Raw genomic sequence first — 21,061 nt, 5'->3', positions numbered from 1 at the left:
TGGTCTACATATTCTCTTCTTCTGTTCCTCCCAGACTTGCATTTTCCAAATAATAACTTTTGTTCTTCCACCCAAAGTGTGTATTTATACGAGTTGAATTTCATTTACGAATTATCTGCTCACTCTGTGAATTTATTAACATCCTGTAGTGCACGTCAAAAGAACCAAAGGCTTGTTGATCCAAACCAAGGCTTTTATTAACTAGAAGACTGGAGCCTATCACAAGTAGGTCGAACAGTCCAGAATGACCTGGTCTGGTGAGGAGCAACCCTTTAAGACCTGCCAGTAGGTGTGGCTACGCTCTCAGCCAATCACAGTCATCCTACACTACCATCTATACATATACACATTGGTGATAGAATCTGTACTATCACAACATCCTTCTGTAATGTACTACTGACTGCTCAGTATTCTCTATCACCCTCAACTTGGAATCATCCCCAGATTTAGTTATATTCAATTCCAGAGTCCAAATCATTAATCTAAGTTCTGAGAAGCAGAGTCCCCACTTCCAACTATGAATAGCTGCTCTTTTCTCGCACACTCTGCTTTCTATTCTGAAGCTAATGAGCAGACCAATCTGCTACTTGTCCCTTAACTCTGCACTTTTGTTCATGGTTTCTTTTTACTGACTGTTGTTTCAATTTTTATGGTTTCCGTTTGCTCATGCTACAATAGAACAGAAAAAAAAATGAGAGAAGCAAACTTCATATTTAGTAAAAAGACTTTTCCTTATGTATGGATTACTTACCAAACCTTCTCTTTACAGTACAGCACAAGAACATTAAGAAACAGGAAGACATCTTAGTCTTCGAGTCTGCTCCGCCATTCTAGAAGGTTATAGCTGATCTGACCATCACTGACCTGCCTGTTGCCTGTCACCCTAAATTACTCACCTATTCAAAAATCTATCTATCTGTGTCTTAAGTTCATTTAATGAGGTAGTTTTGACTGCTTCCTTAGGCAGAGAAATCCACAGATTCATGACTCTCTGTGAGAAGCAGTTCCACATGATCTCCCTCTTAAAACCACTCCCCCCAAAAGTTGAGGCAATAAGTCCTACTGTCACCTACCAGTGGAAATGGTCTTTGTTTATATTCCTTTCATAATTTGTATGTCTATTTAAGATAGCTACAACCCTCCCCCCCCCCCCCCCCCCCGCCATCCTTATGAACTTGAGCAAGTAATGTCCCAGCCTAATTAATCTCTTCAAAAGATAACCCTGCCATTTTACAATTCAGCCTGGTGAACCTCCCCTGTGCACCACCAAAACAATACATTCTTTATCAAGAGTTCAGAACCGAATGCAGTACTCCAGGTATAGTCTCACCAGTATTCTGCTCCATTGCAGCATAACTCCCCACTCTTCAATCCCTCAAGCAATGAAGGTCAACATTCTATTTGCCTTCTAGATTACCTGCGGCACCTGCAAAGTAACGCTTTGTGATTTGTGCATGACCAGCAGAATGTGCTCAGAGTACGTAAAGGTACTGGAAGAGAGGGAAAGAGCAGAAACCAAAAGATTCTGAGTGGGAAGCCATATTTCCTATGCGTTTCAGCCAGCAAAAAGTCTGTCATCAGCTGAGGCCCAGCTTCAGCCTCCGAGAACAACATTATTTGAGGCTGTCAAACTATTATGCTTTCTCTTTTGTTGTCCATTGCGAGTGAGGGGGTCAGTTAGGGCACTCTAGCAAACAAGCTCATCATACTTCATTCATTTCTTCCAAGGAATGGACACATTTGCTGGGATAATAGGGCTCCCCATCATTCAGAGTGTCACTGACTTCATGCATGCTGCTTTGTGGGGCTCATATGTCCACCCTGCTATGGACTGGAACCCTAATATTTGGCGCACCCTCACAGTCAAGCTAGCAGTGTAGTGTGCAGGCCCAGTATCCCCCATAGCAGCTACAATTCCTACCATCTGTGACAATGAATGATTTCACGTCTGAAGCATTGGTGGAAACCCGACAAAGTGACTGATGATGCTGGATGGGCACAGGTGTCACAGAATGTTGTAATATGAAATCTGATTAAGCACCCTCTTGGTGTTTTTTTTAAAAAGAAAACGCTTCCATAGGCAGGAGACAGCTAGGAGTCCTCAGCAGAGCACTGGCATTATTTGAACTTGGGATGCCACATTAACAAGTCGTGACAGGAACACGATAAAGGGATATGAGATCTGGGGCTACGGGTAAGATTAGGATAAGTACTGACAAGGATTTCTATGGTAAACAATTAATTTGTGTGTGGTATTTTCCATCAAATTTTACGTTATGAAGGGTGCATGCACATGTGCTCATTTTCTCACTTTAGATACCAGTGCATTTAAAGTAGATAACATAACTGGTAAAGTCACCACTGCATCTATGCTGGAAAGAGAAGATATGGAAGAGCTCATTACGATTGACATCATTATAAGTCATGGCACAAGTGCAAAACTCAAGCGCAATGATTTATTATATTTCTTTGTTTTATCCATAACTAAATATTATCAAGTTTACTTCCACTGTACTAATCTTCAGTATATTTATCAGTGATGCATTATTATTTTGTATTCCATTTCAATGTTAAAATTGCTGAACAGTTGCAACCTGACAGTATAGAAACTGGAAAACTCTCCTTTTATTTCACTTTAGAGGCTTGTGTAGCCTGCGGGTGACTTTGCGTTGCCCCCTTTTGTAATATGCAGGATTATAAGGTATTTCATTTTTAATCTTCATCCAGTAGTTTTCTACTCCGAACTTGCAAAATCCGCTGTAGAACCAAAACAAGGCATTAATTTTGAAAAGCTGATGTCAGCTACCAAGGGTGCTCAGCATATTAAAAAAAAAAGTATTTGATTTGCACAAGATTAGGTTTTGCACATGTTTGGGTGATTTTTGAAAGCAGGAGAAAGTAGGTCATCAAAACTAAAGGCACAATTAGAATTTATTTTGTCTGAAGCTGCTTTGTTCCATTGACAGAATATTTTAACACTCCCTCTTATCTTAATCACAAGATGTGAAACTTTTAATTAATTTCAGGCTTTTGAGATTGTCAAAGGTGTGATGGACCTTTCTGCTACAGCAACAACAACAATTACAATATTAATACTTGATGTCAATGACAATAAGCCAATATTCTATTCGATGCATGGAATAGCTTCTGACATGTTTTCTGTAACAGTGCTGGAAGATACAGCTAATGGCACGCCAATTATTCACATTTTCGCACAAGACCTCGATCAAGTGAGTTGATTTCACTTTAAGATGATTATTTTATTTTATCTTCCATGCATCTGAGACTTTATTACTCTTCCTCTCTCCTATTCAACAGGGCAACAATGGAACATTTGGAGTGTTTCTTCAAGGACCAGATTCTACAGCATTTCAATTGAATCAAAATATTGTTTATAAGGAGGGAGTGTTAACAATCCTAGTGACAAACACTGAAGCACTAGACTTTGAGCAGAATGACGCCTTACACCTTCAGGTGTGTTCAACTAATTATCTTTTAATTAAATTTACCAGCTGAACTTTGCTAACGAATGGTTAATAGAAAACATTGTTACTGAATTGATTAGAAAATCCTGACAGTTAGATGTTCAAAGAACACAAAGTAAGTGCGCTTGATTTATTTCCAGAAAATGAATAAATTTAACATAATTGAAAGTGTATTGCATAAACACTAGTGGATGGCTACTGGACTCGTATCAGAGAGTGAAGTTGGCTGGTCCGGAAAAAAATGTTCAAATGCCACAATAGCAGCTGAGGCTTTTATTAAAAACATAAGGTATGGAAGATGGGATTTAATTCAAACATGTGTGAGGCGATGCATTTTGGCAAGTCAAACTAGGACTGGGTCAACACAATACATGGTAGGGCCTTGAAGTGTGTTATAAAGCAGAGAGACCTAGTCATCTAGGTACATAGTGCCCTGAGAGGGGCAAGACTGGTAGTCAGGATGTTGGCTTCATTCATAAAGCAAATGAGTTCAAGAGATGGGAAATCATGTTGCAACTGGACAAGACATTGGTGAGACCGCATTTGAAGTTTTGTGTGCAGATACAGAATGGATATCTTCAAGCTGGAAAAAGTAGAGAAAAAGATTCATGGAGATGTTGGCTGGACTGGAAGGCTTGTGTTACAATGAGAGATTTGAGAGGCTGAGACCTTTCTCCCTCGAGCTTATGAGGCTGAGCGGGATGTTATAAATGCAGTGACATAGAGCAGGGAACGGGCCCTTGCAGCCCACGAGCCCATGCCACTCAATTGACCCACAACCCCCGTATGTTTTAAAGGGTGGGAGGAAACCAGAGCACTTTGAAAAATCGCACGCAGACAAGGGGAGAAAGTACAATTCCTTCCAGACAGCGGCAGATTTGATCCTGAGACGCTGGTGCTGTAAAAGCCTTGAGCTAACAGCTATGCTAACCTTGCCAGTTAGTCAGAGAATAGTTATTTTCTGAGAGTAGAGGAGTAAAAGACTGCAATTCATCAATTTAAGGTGAGAGGGGAAACATTTAAAAGACCACCTTCTTCACGCAGAGAGAGGTAGATATGTGGACAAGCTGCCGTGGTAAGTGGGAGAGGTGGCCACATTTGCAATGTTCAAAAACACAATTAGACAGGTATATAAACAGGAAGAGATCAGAGGAATATGAGTCAAATGCAAGCAAATGGAAAACTAGCCTACGTATAAAATATAAATGTGCTGGAGAAACTCAGCAGGTCATGCGGAATCCATAGAAGCAAAGATTACCCCAGCATCTGCAGACTTTCTTGTTTAACTAACTTAAGAAGATAACTTGTTTCTGTGGTGTAAAACTCTGTGATTCAAAGTAAGTAACAGAATAGAAATATTAGAATATTGAACATTACAGCACAGTACAGGCCCTTCGGCCCTCGATTTTTTTTACTGACCGATATATCCCTACAAAAAAAACTAAACCCTTCCTACCTCATACCACTCTTTTTATTTCATCCATGTGCCTGTCAAAGAGTTGATTAAATGCCCCTAATGTTTCAGCCTCCACCACCATCCCTGGCAAGATATTTCAGGCACCCACAACTCTTGTGTGCAAAAAAAACTGACCCCTGATGTCTCCCCCAAATTTTCATCCCTTCATTTTGTACAGATGTTCTTTGATATTTGCTGTGGTTAAAAAAAAAGGTGCAGGTTACCTATGCCTCTAAGAATCTTTTAGACTAGTAGTAAATCACCTCTCATTCTTCTTTGTTCCAGAGGGAAAAGTCCCAGCTCTGCTAACCTTGCCTCATCAGACTTATTTTCCAATCCAGGCAACATCCTGGCAAATTTCCTCTGTACCCTCTCCATAGCTCACACATCTCTCCTATAATGATGTGATCAGAACCAGTGTTCCCTCTAAGCTGTACACCCTTGTGGGTGCACAAACGGTCAGTTGTGCACACGCACGAAGGAAATCAATGAACGCACATTTGCGCATGTGTTTGTGCATGTTTGCGTGAGCACATCTTAGAGGGAACACTGATCAGAATTAAACCCAATATTCCAAGTGCTGTCTCACCAGAGATTTGCAAGTTGCCACATGACCTCTCAACTCCTGAACTCAGTCACCTGACTAATGAAGCCAAACATCCCATAGGCTTGCTTTCTTTTTTATAATATTTTTATAAACATAAATGTGTGTGTATGTGTATGTATATATAATACACACACACACGCACGCACGCACGCACGCACACACACACACACACACACACACACACACACACACACACACACACACCAACACATATATAAAAAATATATATATTTATATATACACACATTTGTGGATTACACAATAAAAATGGTAAGTTACATAGCTCAACAAATTATATAAAAGCATACAGAGTGCATCAATAATATATAAAACATAGGCACATCTTGTAGCGGTACGCTTGGAGGGAGTGGCCAGAGCCAACGCTAACAGCTCCTGTCTTGTGACAGCTAGACACAACAGCCTCATATCTATGGGCAACTGGCAACTAGCTACGAGGCATAGTGATTCAAGCAGAACATGCAGGTCTACTGAGAAGCCCTGGCCTACTCAGCGTAGCTGCATCATGAGGTCATTAGCACTTCAGATGTCATGATGCCAGGTCACATGTTGTGTGTCTATATCAAGCCTAACAGCACACCAATAAATGCTTCTACCCTCTGGCTGACAACTTCAGGTGTAGTCTCATTATTCCTAACATTTCAGCATGATGGCATGTGATCACAAACATCATCCGCCACAATCTAACAATTTATACATGGATAGACGTGTATCTAAACCCCTTCCCCTTACCATCATTGCATGGCTAAAGAAAAAAAAAGAAAAATGTGATTTGTTCCTGGAGTTAAATTGCAAAATACTAAAATATAGGATTTCTATTATGTTTGAAGGCTATGAAAAAGATTCAAGAATGGTCCCTGCAACTTTGAAATCTTATATTTAAGTTATTAAATTGAATAACAAATCTTTTCTAGGCTTAAACAGGACATAAGGGTAGGTGGGGCAGCATCCTTCCATCTAAATAATATCACACTCCTGACTAAGAGAGAGGGAAAAAATAGAACTCGACATTTGATTGGAGTTAAAAGAACTTCATCTTCTCCAGTTATGCTGAAAAAAGCAACCAAAGGATTCGGCTCGAGATTTAAATTAAGGATAAAGTTTGAAACATATCTCGCCAATATCCTCAAGACTAGGGTATGTCTAAAACATATGGATTAGAGAAGTCTTTCCCCTCTTACATTTATCACAACAAGAGTCTACATCTGAATAAATATGAGATCATTTAACTTTGGACATATGGGCCCTATGTACAAATTTAAATTGTAACAAACAATGATGTGCTCATAAAGATGTGGTATTAACCAACTTAAAAATTGAATCCCAAACTTCATTGGATAATGAGAGATTTAAATCCTGTTCCTAGGTATTTTTAATTTTAATTAAGGGAGCGTGTCTTAAACCTACCAACTTATCATCAATAATGGATATTAGACTTATATGAGAAAGTTGTAAACTAAAATAACATCAAGTGTCCTAGGAAAATTAGGTAAAGGTTCCGCTATTGTCAAGTAACACTACACTTAGAATGTAACATGCATAAAATTCTTCAACTTTGTCTACCATAAGGAAGACAGAGTGTCACCACTTTGTCCAGCGCCCCATACAGAAGCAAGGCCCCAGAGAGGAACAAACTCACAACTGGTTTATAAGACCAGTTCTCTAACCACTGAGCTATCAAAGCCTCTGAGGTATCTGAGATTGAAGAAAATGTCTGATTGCCAAGTATCTGAAAAAAATGAGTATTTGGTAAGCTGAACTTTACAGAAAGCTGCTCAAATGATGCAAAACTGTTATCAATAAAAATATCTTTGAATATCACGTGTAAAGAGGGTTGAAAAAGATGACTGGACAGAATAAATAAGACTTGAGAGAGAAAAACCATGAAATCCAAAATGTTTTCTGAACTGCACCCAAACTCTCAAAGTCTGCCTAACAACAGGATTGTCAATTGATTTATTTAGAGTAAAAGGAAGTGAGGATTCAAGAAGTGCTGAGATGGAAAATATTTTTTAGCAGAATTTAACTCCATTGCTACCCATACTGGATGGTCCAGTCGATTATGAAAATGTAATCAAAACATAAGGCTAGTGTCTCTCAACCCTTCTGCCTCCTGAATGATCCAGAGTTCATGCAATGGAGAGGTGAGAATTGATTTTGGCTTTGTGATAGGAAACAGAGAGAAGGAGAAGAGAGAAAGAGAGAGAGAAGGGGGAAAGGCAAAGGGAGAAGAAAGGATTACAGAAACCAGTGAAGTTGATGTTAATACGATCCGGCTGGAAGGTGCACAGACAGAAGATGTGTTGTTCCTCCAATTTGCAGGTGGTCTCAGTCTGGCAGTTCAGGATACCATGGGCAGGCATGTCTGCAAGGGAATGGGACAGGGAATTGAAATGGGCAGCCTCTGGGAGATCCACACTATTGTGGCAGACAGACCTCAGGTGCTCAACTTTGACAGCTGTCAAAGGCTAATTTCCAGTTTTGGAAACATTATGAAGCTCATTTGATAGTTTTTAATTGGTCTGACATATGGAAGCATTTAAAAACTATTAAAACTTAACCATGATAAATATAAGCTCTGATGAAAAAGTATAAAATATATAAAATATCCCAAATCTCATAAATGGTGAAACAAATTGTACTGAAGTAAAATAATTTGAAAGAGAGAAGTTAGCTGTTCCTTTGTTGTATGTTCAATCAATAGGGTTAATGCTTCTGCATAGTTTCTAAACGTCAGATAGTAGTAATGAGTCCCCAGTGGAAGTGCTGAAGGTAGCAAACTTGGATCTAGCGCATATAAAATTCAGTGGTGAAGGAGACTGACAAATTAAACATTTTGAATCTATTAGAATGTATGACATCCACATCTGATAAGCCTTGAGTAAGCAAATGCTGGACTTGTAAATGTTGCCAGTTCTGTTCAGAATTCCTAGAATTTACTGGCAAGGTCTAGGCTAAAGTATCAGACTTCATATACCATTGTTTAATTGGTTGAAAAAAAAACCTTATTGAAGCCATTTATTGAACAGTTATTTGAAAAAGAGTTGACAAGCCTAGGTTTACTTTACTGCCTTTCTAAACAGAAATACAACATTTCACTGATTTTACAGTGACTTGCTTGAGTTTCTGTCTTGTATATACTTTACCAGCAATGCATTAGAATGGGAAGAGGGACATTTAAGAACCTTTTATCTAAGCTTATATTAAGAATTATCAATTTCTGTCAACTTTGGAAAAAAATATGGAATCATTCAACATTGATGCTTTGTGAGATACTTTGAATGAATAATCTTATGTTTTTGCTTATCAACAATATAGAATAAAACTCCTGGTATCTGGCACCTATGAGGATTGGTAGATGCCGGATAAGTGAATTTTCCAGTTGTTTGAGATTGTGTGATACATGATTGATAAACTAATGGCGAGGCGCACCAGTTTTAAACTTCCATATTTTTTATCTGTTGTAAATTTTAGTGGGCGAGACTTCAGTTTCAGTCTAAATTTCATGGTTTTAGCTCACATCAGTGGTACACGGATAAGACGATCCCCAAACATACCCGTTGACTGAGTTGGTGGGCGTGACTGGTAGGTGGATGAAGCACTGTCACAAAGCGGTTCATGGTTCAATTGTCTTAACCAGTTTAAATTTTTTTCAATCAAATTGTTATCACGGAGCCACCAGCGAAACGAAGAAAGTAGGAAGCAAGTTTTAAATTAAAGCCTGAGATAAAGTGAAAGTAGAGACTGTAATAAAATCTTTCAAAAAGTGTGGTATCTCTAGTGCAATGGATGGTACGGGGAATGAATTATTGTGGGACACTGACGACGAAGCTGAAGCTGACTCCAGATCTGCTTGCTGAGTTCTTTGCCTCAGACGATGAAGCTAGTTATTTATATACAGTAACTTAAAAATTTGTTATAGAGCAGGTTATGGAACCAATCAACTGGTATTTTGAGTAGAATTTTTAAGGTCACTGTTTTTGTATCTGGCCTATAGGATGATCCCTTTTTTGGGGGAATATTTTTTGGGTGCTTCAAGTGTCATCTTATCCGCCATAATATTCAGTATTTATTTTCCGTTAATTTTTTGTTGGTTTCTTGAGTCTGCCAGTTGCTTGAATTCCGGATAAAAGGTGTTTTACTGTATATGAAATAAAAATCTAGTATTAAAAGTGATGTAAACCATGAGGCCAATAAATTGTCAGAAAATTCCATCTAGTTTACTAATCTCTTTTGGTAAGTGAATTCTGCTGCCCTTACCAAGTCTAGTGCTCCAAGAACACCTAGGGATGGACATCAATGAACAAATACGTCTTACAATGAAAGGAATCAGTAATATGCCAGGAATTCAAGAAGTGAGTGCAGATGCTATTACTCAGGAGGAGGAGGAGCTTGGAAAGCTGAAGGAGGATGTGACCTGGACCAGATGGACTGTACCCGAGGATTCTGAAAGAGCTAGCTGATGAAATTATGGCTCCATTAGCAGTGATCTTTCAGGAATCACTAGAGTTGGGGATGGTTCCAGAGGATTGTAAAATAGCAAATGCTTCTCAACTCTTTAAGAAAGGAGAGAAGCAAAAGACGGAATTATAGGCTGATTAGCCTAACTTCAGAAGTTGTCGATTTCTTTGAGTCTATGATTAAGGATGAGGTTCCAGGGTACTTGAAAGAACAACATAAAGTAGGCCAAAGTCAGCATGGTTTTCAACGGGCTTGTTGAAATTCTTTGAGGAAGTAATGAGCAGGACAGGCAAGGATGTCAATGGATATTGTTTACTTGGATTTTCAGAAGGCCTTTGACAAGGTGCTGCTCATGCAACTGCTAAGCAAGATGAGAGTCCATGTATTACAGGACAGGTACAAGCATGGAGAGAAGCCGACTGATAGGAATAGAGGGGTCTTTTCTGACTGGATGCCAGTGACTAGTGGTGTTCTACGATGGTTTGTGTTGGCTACTTTTAACACTATATGTAAACGATTTAGATAATGGAATTGATGGCTTTGTGGCCACATTTATGATAGATGGAGAGACAGAAGGTGTCAAAGAAGTAGGAGAAGGACATGGATAGGTTGGGAGAATAGGCAAAAAAGTGGAAGATTGGATACAGAGTAGGTAAGTATCTGATCATGCACTTTGGGAGAAGGAATAAAAGAGTAGACTGTTTTGTAAAAGGGGAGAGAATTCAGAAGGTGGAGGTCCAAAGGGAATGAGTCCCGGTGCAGGATTCCCTAAGGGTAAACTTGCTGATTCAGTCACCAGTAAGAAATGCAAATACAAAGTTGGCATTTATTTTGGAGAGGAGCCAAATAAAAATGCAAAAATGTGATGTTGAGGGTTCATAAAGCATTAGTTAGACCACATTTGGAATATTGTGAGTAGCTTTGGGTCCTAAATCTAAGGAAGGATGTGCTGGCATTGGAGAGAGTTCACAGGAAGGTATGAGAATGACACCAGGGATGAGAGGGTTAATATATCAGGAGACTTTGCTAGCTATCATCCTGTACTCAATGGAGTTTAAAAGGATGAGGGGAAGTATTCTGAATATTGAAAGAAATGGCTTCACTCCACAGTTGTCTGTACCAATGAATTCCACAGTCACCACCCACTAATAAAAGAAATACCTTCCCACTTTGTTTGTAAAGGATATCCTTTTATTAATATGTGCTGTCCCACTACATTCATTCCACTCTATCCAGCCCTTTCAATATTCAACAGGTTTCAATGAGATCTCTCCTCATCCTTCTAAACTATAGTGAGTACAGGCCTAGAGACATCAAACATGCTTCATACATTAACCCTCTCATCTCCGGGTTTGTGCTTGTATACCTACTCTGGACCCTCTCCTTCATTAGGACCTCTATTCAGAACCATGCAGCAAGCAATTATTTTTGATCCTAGTTTGAACATGACTTTTGTTGACACAAGGAGGGACTATTGAGTGTGACCAGAAGTTTGGTGAGGTTTGGGTATGAAGATGGTGTTAAAATACTCTACAATCAATAATGCAAAGAAATTAGAGGCATGGAGGATCACAGAATCAGCGGAATGGACGATTTGGAAGAGAATATAGAACTGGAGGTGACATAGTAGGATTGGTGAAGGTCATGGAGAGATTTATATACAAACATTTTGAAGTTACCACAATGGAGAGCAAGAAAACAGATGATATCATTTGGAATGGAATTGCTAGGCAAGGCAATTTTAAAAGTGAGGCATTTGATGGAGTAGCCATGTGGGTGATGAATGTGGCACCATCAATGTGATGAATAAGTTCAGGGCGTAAGGTTCATTTGAGCATTAAACATTATGCCAGGAGTGTGATTGGATTAATTCACTTAGAGAGTCGGCTAAGAGGAATGGCACAAAAATGAAATTTGTTCTGGGGCTTTATTTCTCCTGACATTAAACCAAAAGAATCCAGTAATTTGATATTAGGTAATCAGGATTTAACAGCAGGAGGCAATAAAGGACGGATAGAATGGGGCATGGATAAAACCATGACCTTGGCAGTGGATAACCCTGAGCAAGATTGAGAAACAGACCACAGACTGATTTCACTCCATGCAAGTTTCTTGTTTGAACAAAATGAAGAAACGCGCCTTCACTCGGCTGAGAGGATTGCACACCACATGGCAATCCTTCGCTGAGATCAAGCCTTTCACCCGATTGAACCTGAGCTCCAAGTCTGACCATTAATGTTTAGCTCTACTTGGTGAAGAGCTGGAAAACCAAGCAGTATGGATTCCTGCTAACTTTCCTCTGCATGCTCCATCATATAATCATCGAAAGGCCAAACACAGAGACACGTTTATAATTTCACTAGAAATACCATACAGAGAAATCTTTGCCAATACGTTTAGTCCAGAGGAATTCATGCTCCTTCACCTTTAGTCCTGTGAACAATGCTAACAAACAACTAATTGCATGCGGAATACTAGCACTCAGTTTGAAGAAATAATTTTGCCTCAAGCAAAGAAAAGTCTGCAGTTCTGCCTTTACAAAGAAGGAATCTGAGAAATACTGTATGCATAGAAAATATAAACATTTCTGAGGTAGTACTGCATAAAGTAGTATAAAGACCATCGCCAGTGGGCTGATATCGCCTCAAACCGTGCATCTTGGCGCCTCACAGTTCGGCGGGCAGCAACCTCCTTTGAAGTAGACCGCAGAGCCCACCTCACTGACAAAAGACAAAGGAGGAAAAACCCAACACCCAACCCCAACCAACCAATTTTCCCCTGCAACCGCTGCAACCGTGTCTGCCTGTCCCACATCGGACTTGTCAGCCACAAACGAGCCTGCAGCTGACGTGGACATTTACCCCCTCCATAAATCTTCGTCCGCGAAGCCAAGCCAAAGAAGAACACATTATTACAAATGGCACAATAGTGACATTTATCAAGAGAGGTAGTAATCCATTCATGAGTTAGTAAGGGGCAGACCATCAATTCAGGAGAATTTGAATAGGTGGGGCAAAATAAGCTGAGGGGGTTTATAAAATCATGAGGAGAAGAGATAGAGAGTTACGGTCTTCTTCACAGGGGAGAAGAGTCCAAAACTAGAGGGCATAGGTTTAAGGAGAAGACATAAGGTTTACAGTGGAATTGAGGAGCAGGTTTATCACACAGAAGGTGGTGGGTGTATAGAAAAGCTGACAGAGGAAATGGTTGAGGAATGTACAATTAATTGTTTTTGACTTACGATTTTTCCATTTACGATTGGTTTATCGGAACATAACCCCATCATAAGTAGAGGAGCATCTGTAATACAAGGCCATTTTACCCAGCCTGATGACAGTGTTCATGTGGGACTTCATTGCATTTTCCTGTGGTGCTCCCAGGCGTGGACCTCTGCAAGGACAGCATATTCATGCATGTACTCTGAAATGCTTGGTGGTCATGTGCCCACTGTGATCTTTATCTTTGGCTTGGCTTCGCGGACGAAGATTTATGGAGGGGGTAAAAAGTCCACGTCAGCTGCAGGCTCGTTTGTGGCTGACAAGTCCGATGCGGGACAGGCAGACACGGTTGCAGCGGTTGCAGGGGAAAATTGGTTGGTTGGGATTGGGTGTTTGGTTTTTCCTCCTTTGCCTTTTGTCAGTGAGGTGGGCTCTGCGGTCTTCTTCAAAGGAGGTTGCTGCCCGCCAAACTGTGAGGCGCCAAGATGCACGGTTTGAGGCGTTATCAGCCCACTGGCGGTGGTCAATGTGGCAGGCACCAAGAGATTTCTTTAGGCAGTCCTTGTACCTTAGTCTGCAGAGAACAACAGGCCACCACAAACTCCCACAGTCTTCAGGCCAGGAATTGTTTAGCCTGGAAATGATTTAATGAAGCAATTACAGCATATTGTGTGTGTGTGTGTGTGTGTGTGTGTGTGTGTGTGTGTGTGTGTGTGTGTGTGTGTGTGTGTGTGTGTGTGTGTGTGTGTGTGTGTGTGTGTGTGTGTGTTCAAATTTATTTAAAAAATGTAACACACACACTTGTTAATTGTTAAAATTTTGTTAACATTTATTTTTAATTGTTCTAACATTATTTTTATTTAGTTTTGGCAAATCCTGAGTGATTTTGCATATTTGTGAATGTCAGGTAGTCATTGAGCCTGGGGCCAGGGCCTCACTATTCGTCAAAGCTATTGTGTGAGTTCAGCCAACAATGTGCATTGAGTGCAATAAGGGAGTCTGAGTAATCACACGATCATAGATCTTGAGAGCAGCAGGGATCACAGAGAAGGAGCAGTGAGCATTTCTCATGGAACTCTACTCCTCTCTAATTCTTGCTGCTCTGAAGCTCTATGATTGAGTGATCACTCAGACTCCCTTACCAAACTTGATGGAGACAGAAGTTCCCTTCACATTTGCTTCTGTACAAGAAACGTTGTAATGTACCCAGGTCATAGTTAGGCTACACAAAGAGAATGGGTCAAGAACTACAACATTTTGCACTTCAAGATTCTATGTGTCTTTGGCTTTTAAATATTTCTTCAGAGATTTCAGTGATATTCTCTTTCCAATATTTTTATTGGTTTTTATGTATATCTCATACCTAGGTAATAACAAGAACATATATCTAACAAAGTAAATGTATATTAACAAATAACTGTAAGAAACCTATGAAGGAGACAAAAAACAAAAACAAAATGTATATAAAAGAAGAACTATTCTATCTAACCCCTCCCTTGTTATGATTAAACATATATGTTCCATTAATGCATGAAAGAAAGGACTACCAATCTATAAAATGGAATCCAACAATCTTATAAATTCTGAAAATAATTAAGGAAAGGACCTCATAAATTTAGAAAATTAAGGTTCATTACATTAGTAGAGCATCTAATTTTTTCAAGAGTCAAGCATGCCATCACATCAGATAACCATTGAGTATGTGTAGTAGGGACAGCATCCTTCCAGCTCACAAGTATAGCAAAAAGAAGAGCAAAGACAACTGCATGCAGTTGTAACCCAGGCAAATTTAAATCAGCTGACTTGTTTATTCCAAATAGGGCAAGAAAAGTATTAGGAGCCAAAGTAACATTAAGAACCAGACAAGGTACAGAAGATACTTTCCCAATAATTGGAAAGCAAGGAACATGATGAAAACATATGAAATAATATACCTTTTCCAGTCTAACATCTATCACACTTTGACGAGAAACATTTAGCCAAATGATCTTTGGAAAAGTAACCTCAATGTACTACTTTAAGTTGCTATAATGACTGTCGGGCACAGAGAGAAGATGAATTAACCAATTTCACGATAGCATCAGAAAATTATTCCTGAAAATCTTGCTTCCTTCGTTTCTAAGTCTTGTCCAGGGAATCCCCACTAGCCATCAATAGTAGTTCATAGAGAACTGATATCAACTTTTTAGTATTTGGTTTAAGATTATAAATCTTCTCTATCATTTTTAATTCCAAATCTTGAGGGAGTTTTAATACCAAGGAATTTAAAAAATGCCTGATATGTAAATATCTAAAAAATGATATTAGGTTATTTTAAATCTAGAAGATATTCGTTCAGAAGAGGTCACATTTTGGTCAATAAAGAGATCTTGGAAAGATTGGGTACCAAACGCTGACCAAAATTTTGACCAAAAAGGAATTAGCTAAAAGAGGACAACTTAATAAAAATTTGTGGCATCCAAAATGTTTTATAAACTGAAACCAAATTCTCAACGTATGTTTACCATCAAAATTATTAGTTAATTTAGTAGCAGAAAAGGGTAATGGAGCTCCAACTATCGAAATAAGGGGGTACTTCTTGGTAGAATCAATTACCAAATTAATCACATCAGCAACATCCTATCTGTCCTTAAGATTAAGATTAATCCAAAAAATAATATTAGCTGCCCAATAATATAATGTAAAATTAAGCAATGCCAATCCCCCTTTCTTTTTAGGATTTTAAAGGAAAGTTTTATTAACACAAGATTTTTAACTTCTCCAGACAAATGAAGAGATAATAGAATCAAACAAATCAAAAAAAGGTTTTAGGAACAAAGACAGGTACAGCTTGAAAAATATATAAGAACTTAGGCAAGGATATTCATCTTAATAACATTAACACATCCAAATAGGGTCAGTGAAAGAGAAGACCACTGAACTAAGGATTTCTTAACATGGTTCATTAAAATAAGAAAATTCTCCTTAAAGAAATTGTTGAAATTCTTAGTAATAGAAACACCTAAATAATTAAATTGATTCTTAACAATTTTAAAGGGAACAGCAAAATCTAGAAAGCTAGAGGAGTTTAATATAAACAACTTACTTTTTTGGAGATTTAATTTATATCCAGAAAATTGACTAAATTGATAAAGGAGTGATAAAATAGCTGAAATCGAATGATCAGGGTCAGATATATACAATAAAAGGTAATCTGCATAAGGCAAAACCTTTTGAACAGTCCCACCCCATGTAATACCAGAAATGCTATCAGATTGCCAAAAGGCCACTGCTAATGGTTCTAATACTAAATTAAACAATAACAGGCTTAAAGGACAACCTTGTGTAGTTCCCTGGGGATTTAAATGGTTTGGATTTCAGTGAGTTGTTAAAATTGAAGCAGTAAGAGACAAATATATTAATTTATTCCAATTAATAAATTTGGGGTCAAAATTAAATTTGTCTAATACATTAAATAAATAGTTCCATTCTACTCTATCAAAAGCTTTCTTAGCATATAAGAAAACAATATATTTAGAAGGTAAAACAGTGGTAGAGTAAAGGATGTTTATAAAGTGATGGATATTAAATTGTGAATAACAGCCTTTTATAAAACCAGTTTGATCTTCAGAGATAATAAAAGGCATAATATATTAGAGTCTACAGGCCAATATCTTAGCATCAACATTCAAATGAGGAATTGGCCTGTAGGAAGAAGAATCAGAAGAGTCTTTATTCTTTTTAGGAATAAAAGAGATTGAGGCTTGATAAAAGGTATCCGGTAGTCTCTCAGCAGTCAAAGATTCGGAAAGTATCGAATCTAAATAAAGCGTCAATAAATAAGAAAAAGTCTTTTAAAATTCTGCTGGGAAATCATTGGGGACAGGGTGGGAAGAGGTATAGTTGAGGTAGCTGTGGGAGTTGGTGGGTTTATAGAAGTCTGTCGAGAGTTTGTCTCTTGAGATGGAGACAGAGAGAGATCGAGGAAAGAGAGAGTGTTGCTGAGCTGGACAACACTGTGTTTAATTGGTGCAAGGCTTTAATGCCAATGTATTTCCAAATCTAATTAAGTTGGCCTAAATTCTCAAGCTTCTCATCTAATTCAAGATAACATCCAAATTAACCAATCCTGCTATTGTATCCTTTGCTACCAACACAAGGTATTGCATTTAGAACATAGAACAATGCAGCACAGTACAGGCCTTTCAGCCTCGATTTTGTGCCGACCCATATATCCCTTCCTAAAAACAAAACAAAACAAGTACTAGACCCTCCCTACCTCATAATCCTCTATTTTACTTTCATCCATGTTTCTGTCTAAAAGTCTCTTAAATGCCCCCAGTGTTTCAGCCTTCAACACCATCCCCAGCAAGGCATTTCAGGCACCCACAAATCTCTGTGTTTAAATAAACGTACCCTTCATGTCTCCTCTAAACATCCCTCCCTTAACCTTGTGCGCATGTCCTCAGGTGTTTACTGATCCTGCCCTAGGAAACAGGTGCTGGCTGTCCATCTATGCTGTCCTTCTCTGCTGCAAAGTGGAAAGTTCCAATTCTGCTAACTTTGCTTCATAAGACCTGTTTCCCAATCCAGGCAACATCCTGGAAAATCTCCTCTGCACCCTCTACACAGCTTCCACATCCATCCTGTAATGAGGTGAACTGAAACAAACACCACACTGAGGTGTATTTTACCGAAGATCTGTAGATTTGCAACATGGCCTCGCTACTCCTGAATTCAATCCCCCCCCCTATTAATGAAGACCAGCATCCCATACCCATATTAACTATCCTATCAACCTGTGTGGCAATCTTGAGGGATATATGGATTTGCACCCCAAGGTCCCTCTGTTCATCCACTCTCTTAAGTGACCGACCATTAACCCTGTTATACTTAGCCTTCATCACCTCACACTTCCCCAGTTTGAAATCCATCTGCCACTTTTCTGCTCAACTCTGCATCCTGCCTATATCCTCTTGTAATCTTCGACAACCTTCATCTCAATCAACAACTCCTCCATCCTTCGTGTCATCCACAAAGTTACTGACCCTTCCATCCGCCATTTCATCCAGGTCATTTATAAAAATCACCAAGAGCAGGGATCCCAGAACTGATCCCCTCGTCACTCCACTAGTCTCCGACGTCCAGCCAGAATACTTTCCTTCCACGATCACATTCTGCTTTCTTCCAACAAGCCACTTTTTTTTATCCATACAGTTAACTTTCCATTGATCTCATGTCTCATGACTTTTTGGATGAGTCTTTCGTGGGGGACATTGTCAAATGCCTTGCGAAAATCCATGTAGACCACATCTACTGCCCTACCCTCATCGATGATTTTTGTTATCTCTTAAAAAAAACTCAATTAGACCCATGAGGCATGACCTTCCTTTTACAAAGCCATACTGACTATCTGTGAGTAGACTGCACTTCTCCAAATGCTCATAGGTCCTATCCTTAAGAATCCTCTCCATAAGTTTTGTACACAACTGATGTAAGACTCACTGGTCTATAATTCCCAGGATTCTCCCTATTTTTTAAAAAAGGAGACTACATTTGCCATTCTCCAATCCTTTGGCAGCTCCCCTGCAGCCAAGGAGGATTCAAAGATCATAGCTATTGCCCCAGCTATCTCTTCTCTCACTTCCCACAGCAGCCTGTGTTATATCACGTCCAACTTATCTATTTTGGATGTTTTTAAAAAGATCCAACACTTCCACTTCCTTAATCTCCACATTGCCCAGCACACAGGCCCATTCAATTTTGACCTCACTGCGATCAAAGTCCTTTTTTCTTGTGATTAATGACACAAAGTATTCATTTAGGACTTCTCCAACCTCCTTTGCCTCCAGCCACATATTGCCTCCCTTATCCTTTAGTGACCCCATTGGTTGTAGACTGTGTGTAATTTAATGCCCAGAACTGCATGCATTGATGTATTGGCAGCGCTGCCACTATGCGGACCCACAGGGAGAGAGAAGCAGAAATACAGTGCTCCCACAGGGTCCAACTGCCCAGTCAACTGCCATCAGCTCTGTACAAGCTTTGAATGGCTCATTAAAGGAGCTGATGACAGTTTTATTTAAAATCCTCTGATCGCTAGCTCTGTGCCCAAGGTGGCAGTCCCTCTGATTGGCAGCAGCCACAAGGAGAGCAGATGGCTGACGCAGGGTACCAGAAAACGGGGAGACCACCCCCCCCACCCCCCTGTCTGAGAAGGAGAAGCAGAGGAGATGACCCATGGGATGGTGACCACAGTGGCGATTCAGTGACGGGGCTCTGCGGCCGAAAGACCAATGCACTCAGCGGGTGCTGCTGGTGACTCGAAGCGAGGAACCCACGGAGACTGGCTTAAAACTTGCTGAAGGGGTACCAGGTATCGGAACCGGGATGCGAGGGGGTGCCGATGGTTTGGACTAGATTCTATGTGGCTGCAGAAGTGCTGGAGGGGAATCTATGGACACTCAGTGACTCGGGGCAGATTCTCTTTTGTTTCTCTTTCTCTGACTGTAGGGGGCGCTTCAGGCAATTTCTGCCAATGGCGAATCTGTCTGCCTTACAGCAGGCAAAAGCAATTTCATGTAATATGACGCTGTTTTATTACATGACAATAAAATGAATGTGGAACTATTGCCATGCCCAATACTTTTCAACCACGTATAAGTTCACAGTTCCTCCACCAGCATTTTATTTTTAACTAAGATTTCCAGCATTCATGTTTTTATACTCCACTGAACAGAACATTTCTGCCACTGTGTGGAAGGGATTCAGCTCACTGTTAATATCCTGGAGACTCACAGAGCTGTTTGAACTCTGAGGCTTCACTTACAGGCACAATTTCACTCAAAGCTTCAGGCACAAGAACTTTTTTGCTTAATTGAGGCCATCCCAGCTAACACCTGGCTTTGATTCCAGTCATGGCAATTGGTGGTATCTCACATGCACATCTCTTAAAGGGGAAAATAGCTTTATATATATGTATATACACACACAGACACACACACACACACACACACACAGACACACACACACACACACACACACACAGACACACACACAAACACACACACAGCCACACACACACACACACACACACACACACACACACCCTCCACAAATATGGAATGTGATAATAAAGACCTTCTATGACAAAAATGAATTTTAAAATGTCGATCTATTAGTTTGTATCATTATTACTGACCCCTACATTCAGTCTAGATTTATTTCACGATTTGAATTTAAATTCCTCTGCTTCTATGGTGGGATTTAAATTCCTGTCTCTGGATCACTAGTTCAGGGATATGGATGCTAATCCCGTCAGTTAAACCTTGAATGTAACAAAGAGAGGCTGGAAACAGGCTTCAGCAGGACATAGAAAGTCTCATGAAATAGACAAATTCAAATTAGATTAGTGTTATATACAGTGGAAACGTGGGACAATTTTATGCTGGAGCATTTACACTGCTAGACACTGCAAGCCACTTCGTACTTGAGTGGTGAGCATGCTCAGTGAGACACAGTGTATGAGTCACCTCACACTGAGTGGTGAGCATGCTCAGTGCAACAGTGTATTCATACATGACCAGTAACCTGAGATGTGATTAAAGGTTTGTGCTCTAAACTTACAAGCTTTTCTTAGTGTTTATTAAGACCTCCGATGGTACAACCGAGGACATAACATGGCAGCAGCGGTGGGATTGACAGAAACCCACATCAGATAAGGGAAAAATCCCTATAATCCAAAATAAACACGAAGAGAAGAAAACAGAGAAAGCACCATTACCTGACGACCAGAGCTGGAGAAGGAAATGGCCGCAGCAGCAACAACATTAAATCC

At 39.6% G+C, this 21,061-nt stretch overlaps 1 protein-coding gene across 1 annotated transcript in view; it reads left to right on the top strand.

The window, feature by feature from the left end:
- The window catches only part of LOC138751475 (cadherin-related family member 2-like), a 195,237-nt gene that overhangs the window by 39,573 nt on the left and 134,603 nt on the right, over nucleotides 1-21,061 (top strand). Inside the window, 3 exon segments of the mRNA XM_069913802.1 lie at nucleotides 2,317-2,435; nucleotides 3,027-3,230; nucleotides 3,319-3,474. Coding sequence (XP_069769903.1) covers nucleotides 2,317-2,435; nucleotides 3,027-3,230; nucleotides 3,319-3,474 — 479 coding nt within the window.

Source organism: Narcine bancroftii, chromosome 1 (assembly GCF_036971445.1).
Source record: "Narcine bancroftii isolate sNarBan1 chromosome 1, sNarBan1.hap1, whole genome shotgun sequence".
Taxonomy (NCBI): Eukaryota; Metazoa; Chordata; class Chondrichthyes; order Torpediniformes; family Narcinidae; genus Narcine; species Narcine bancroftii.
Note: the sequence above shows the minus strand (reverse complement) of the source record. Positions and strands in the feature narration are given on the sequence as shown.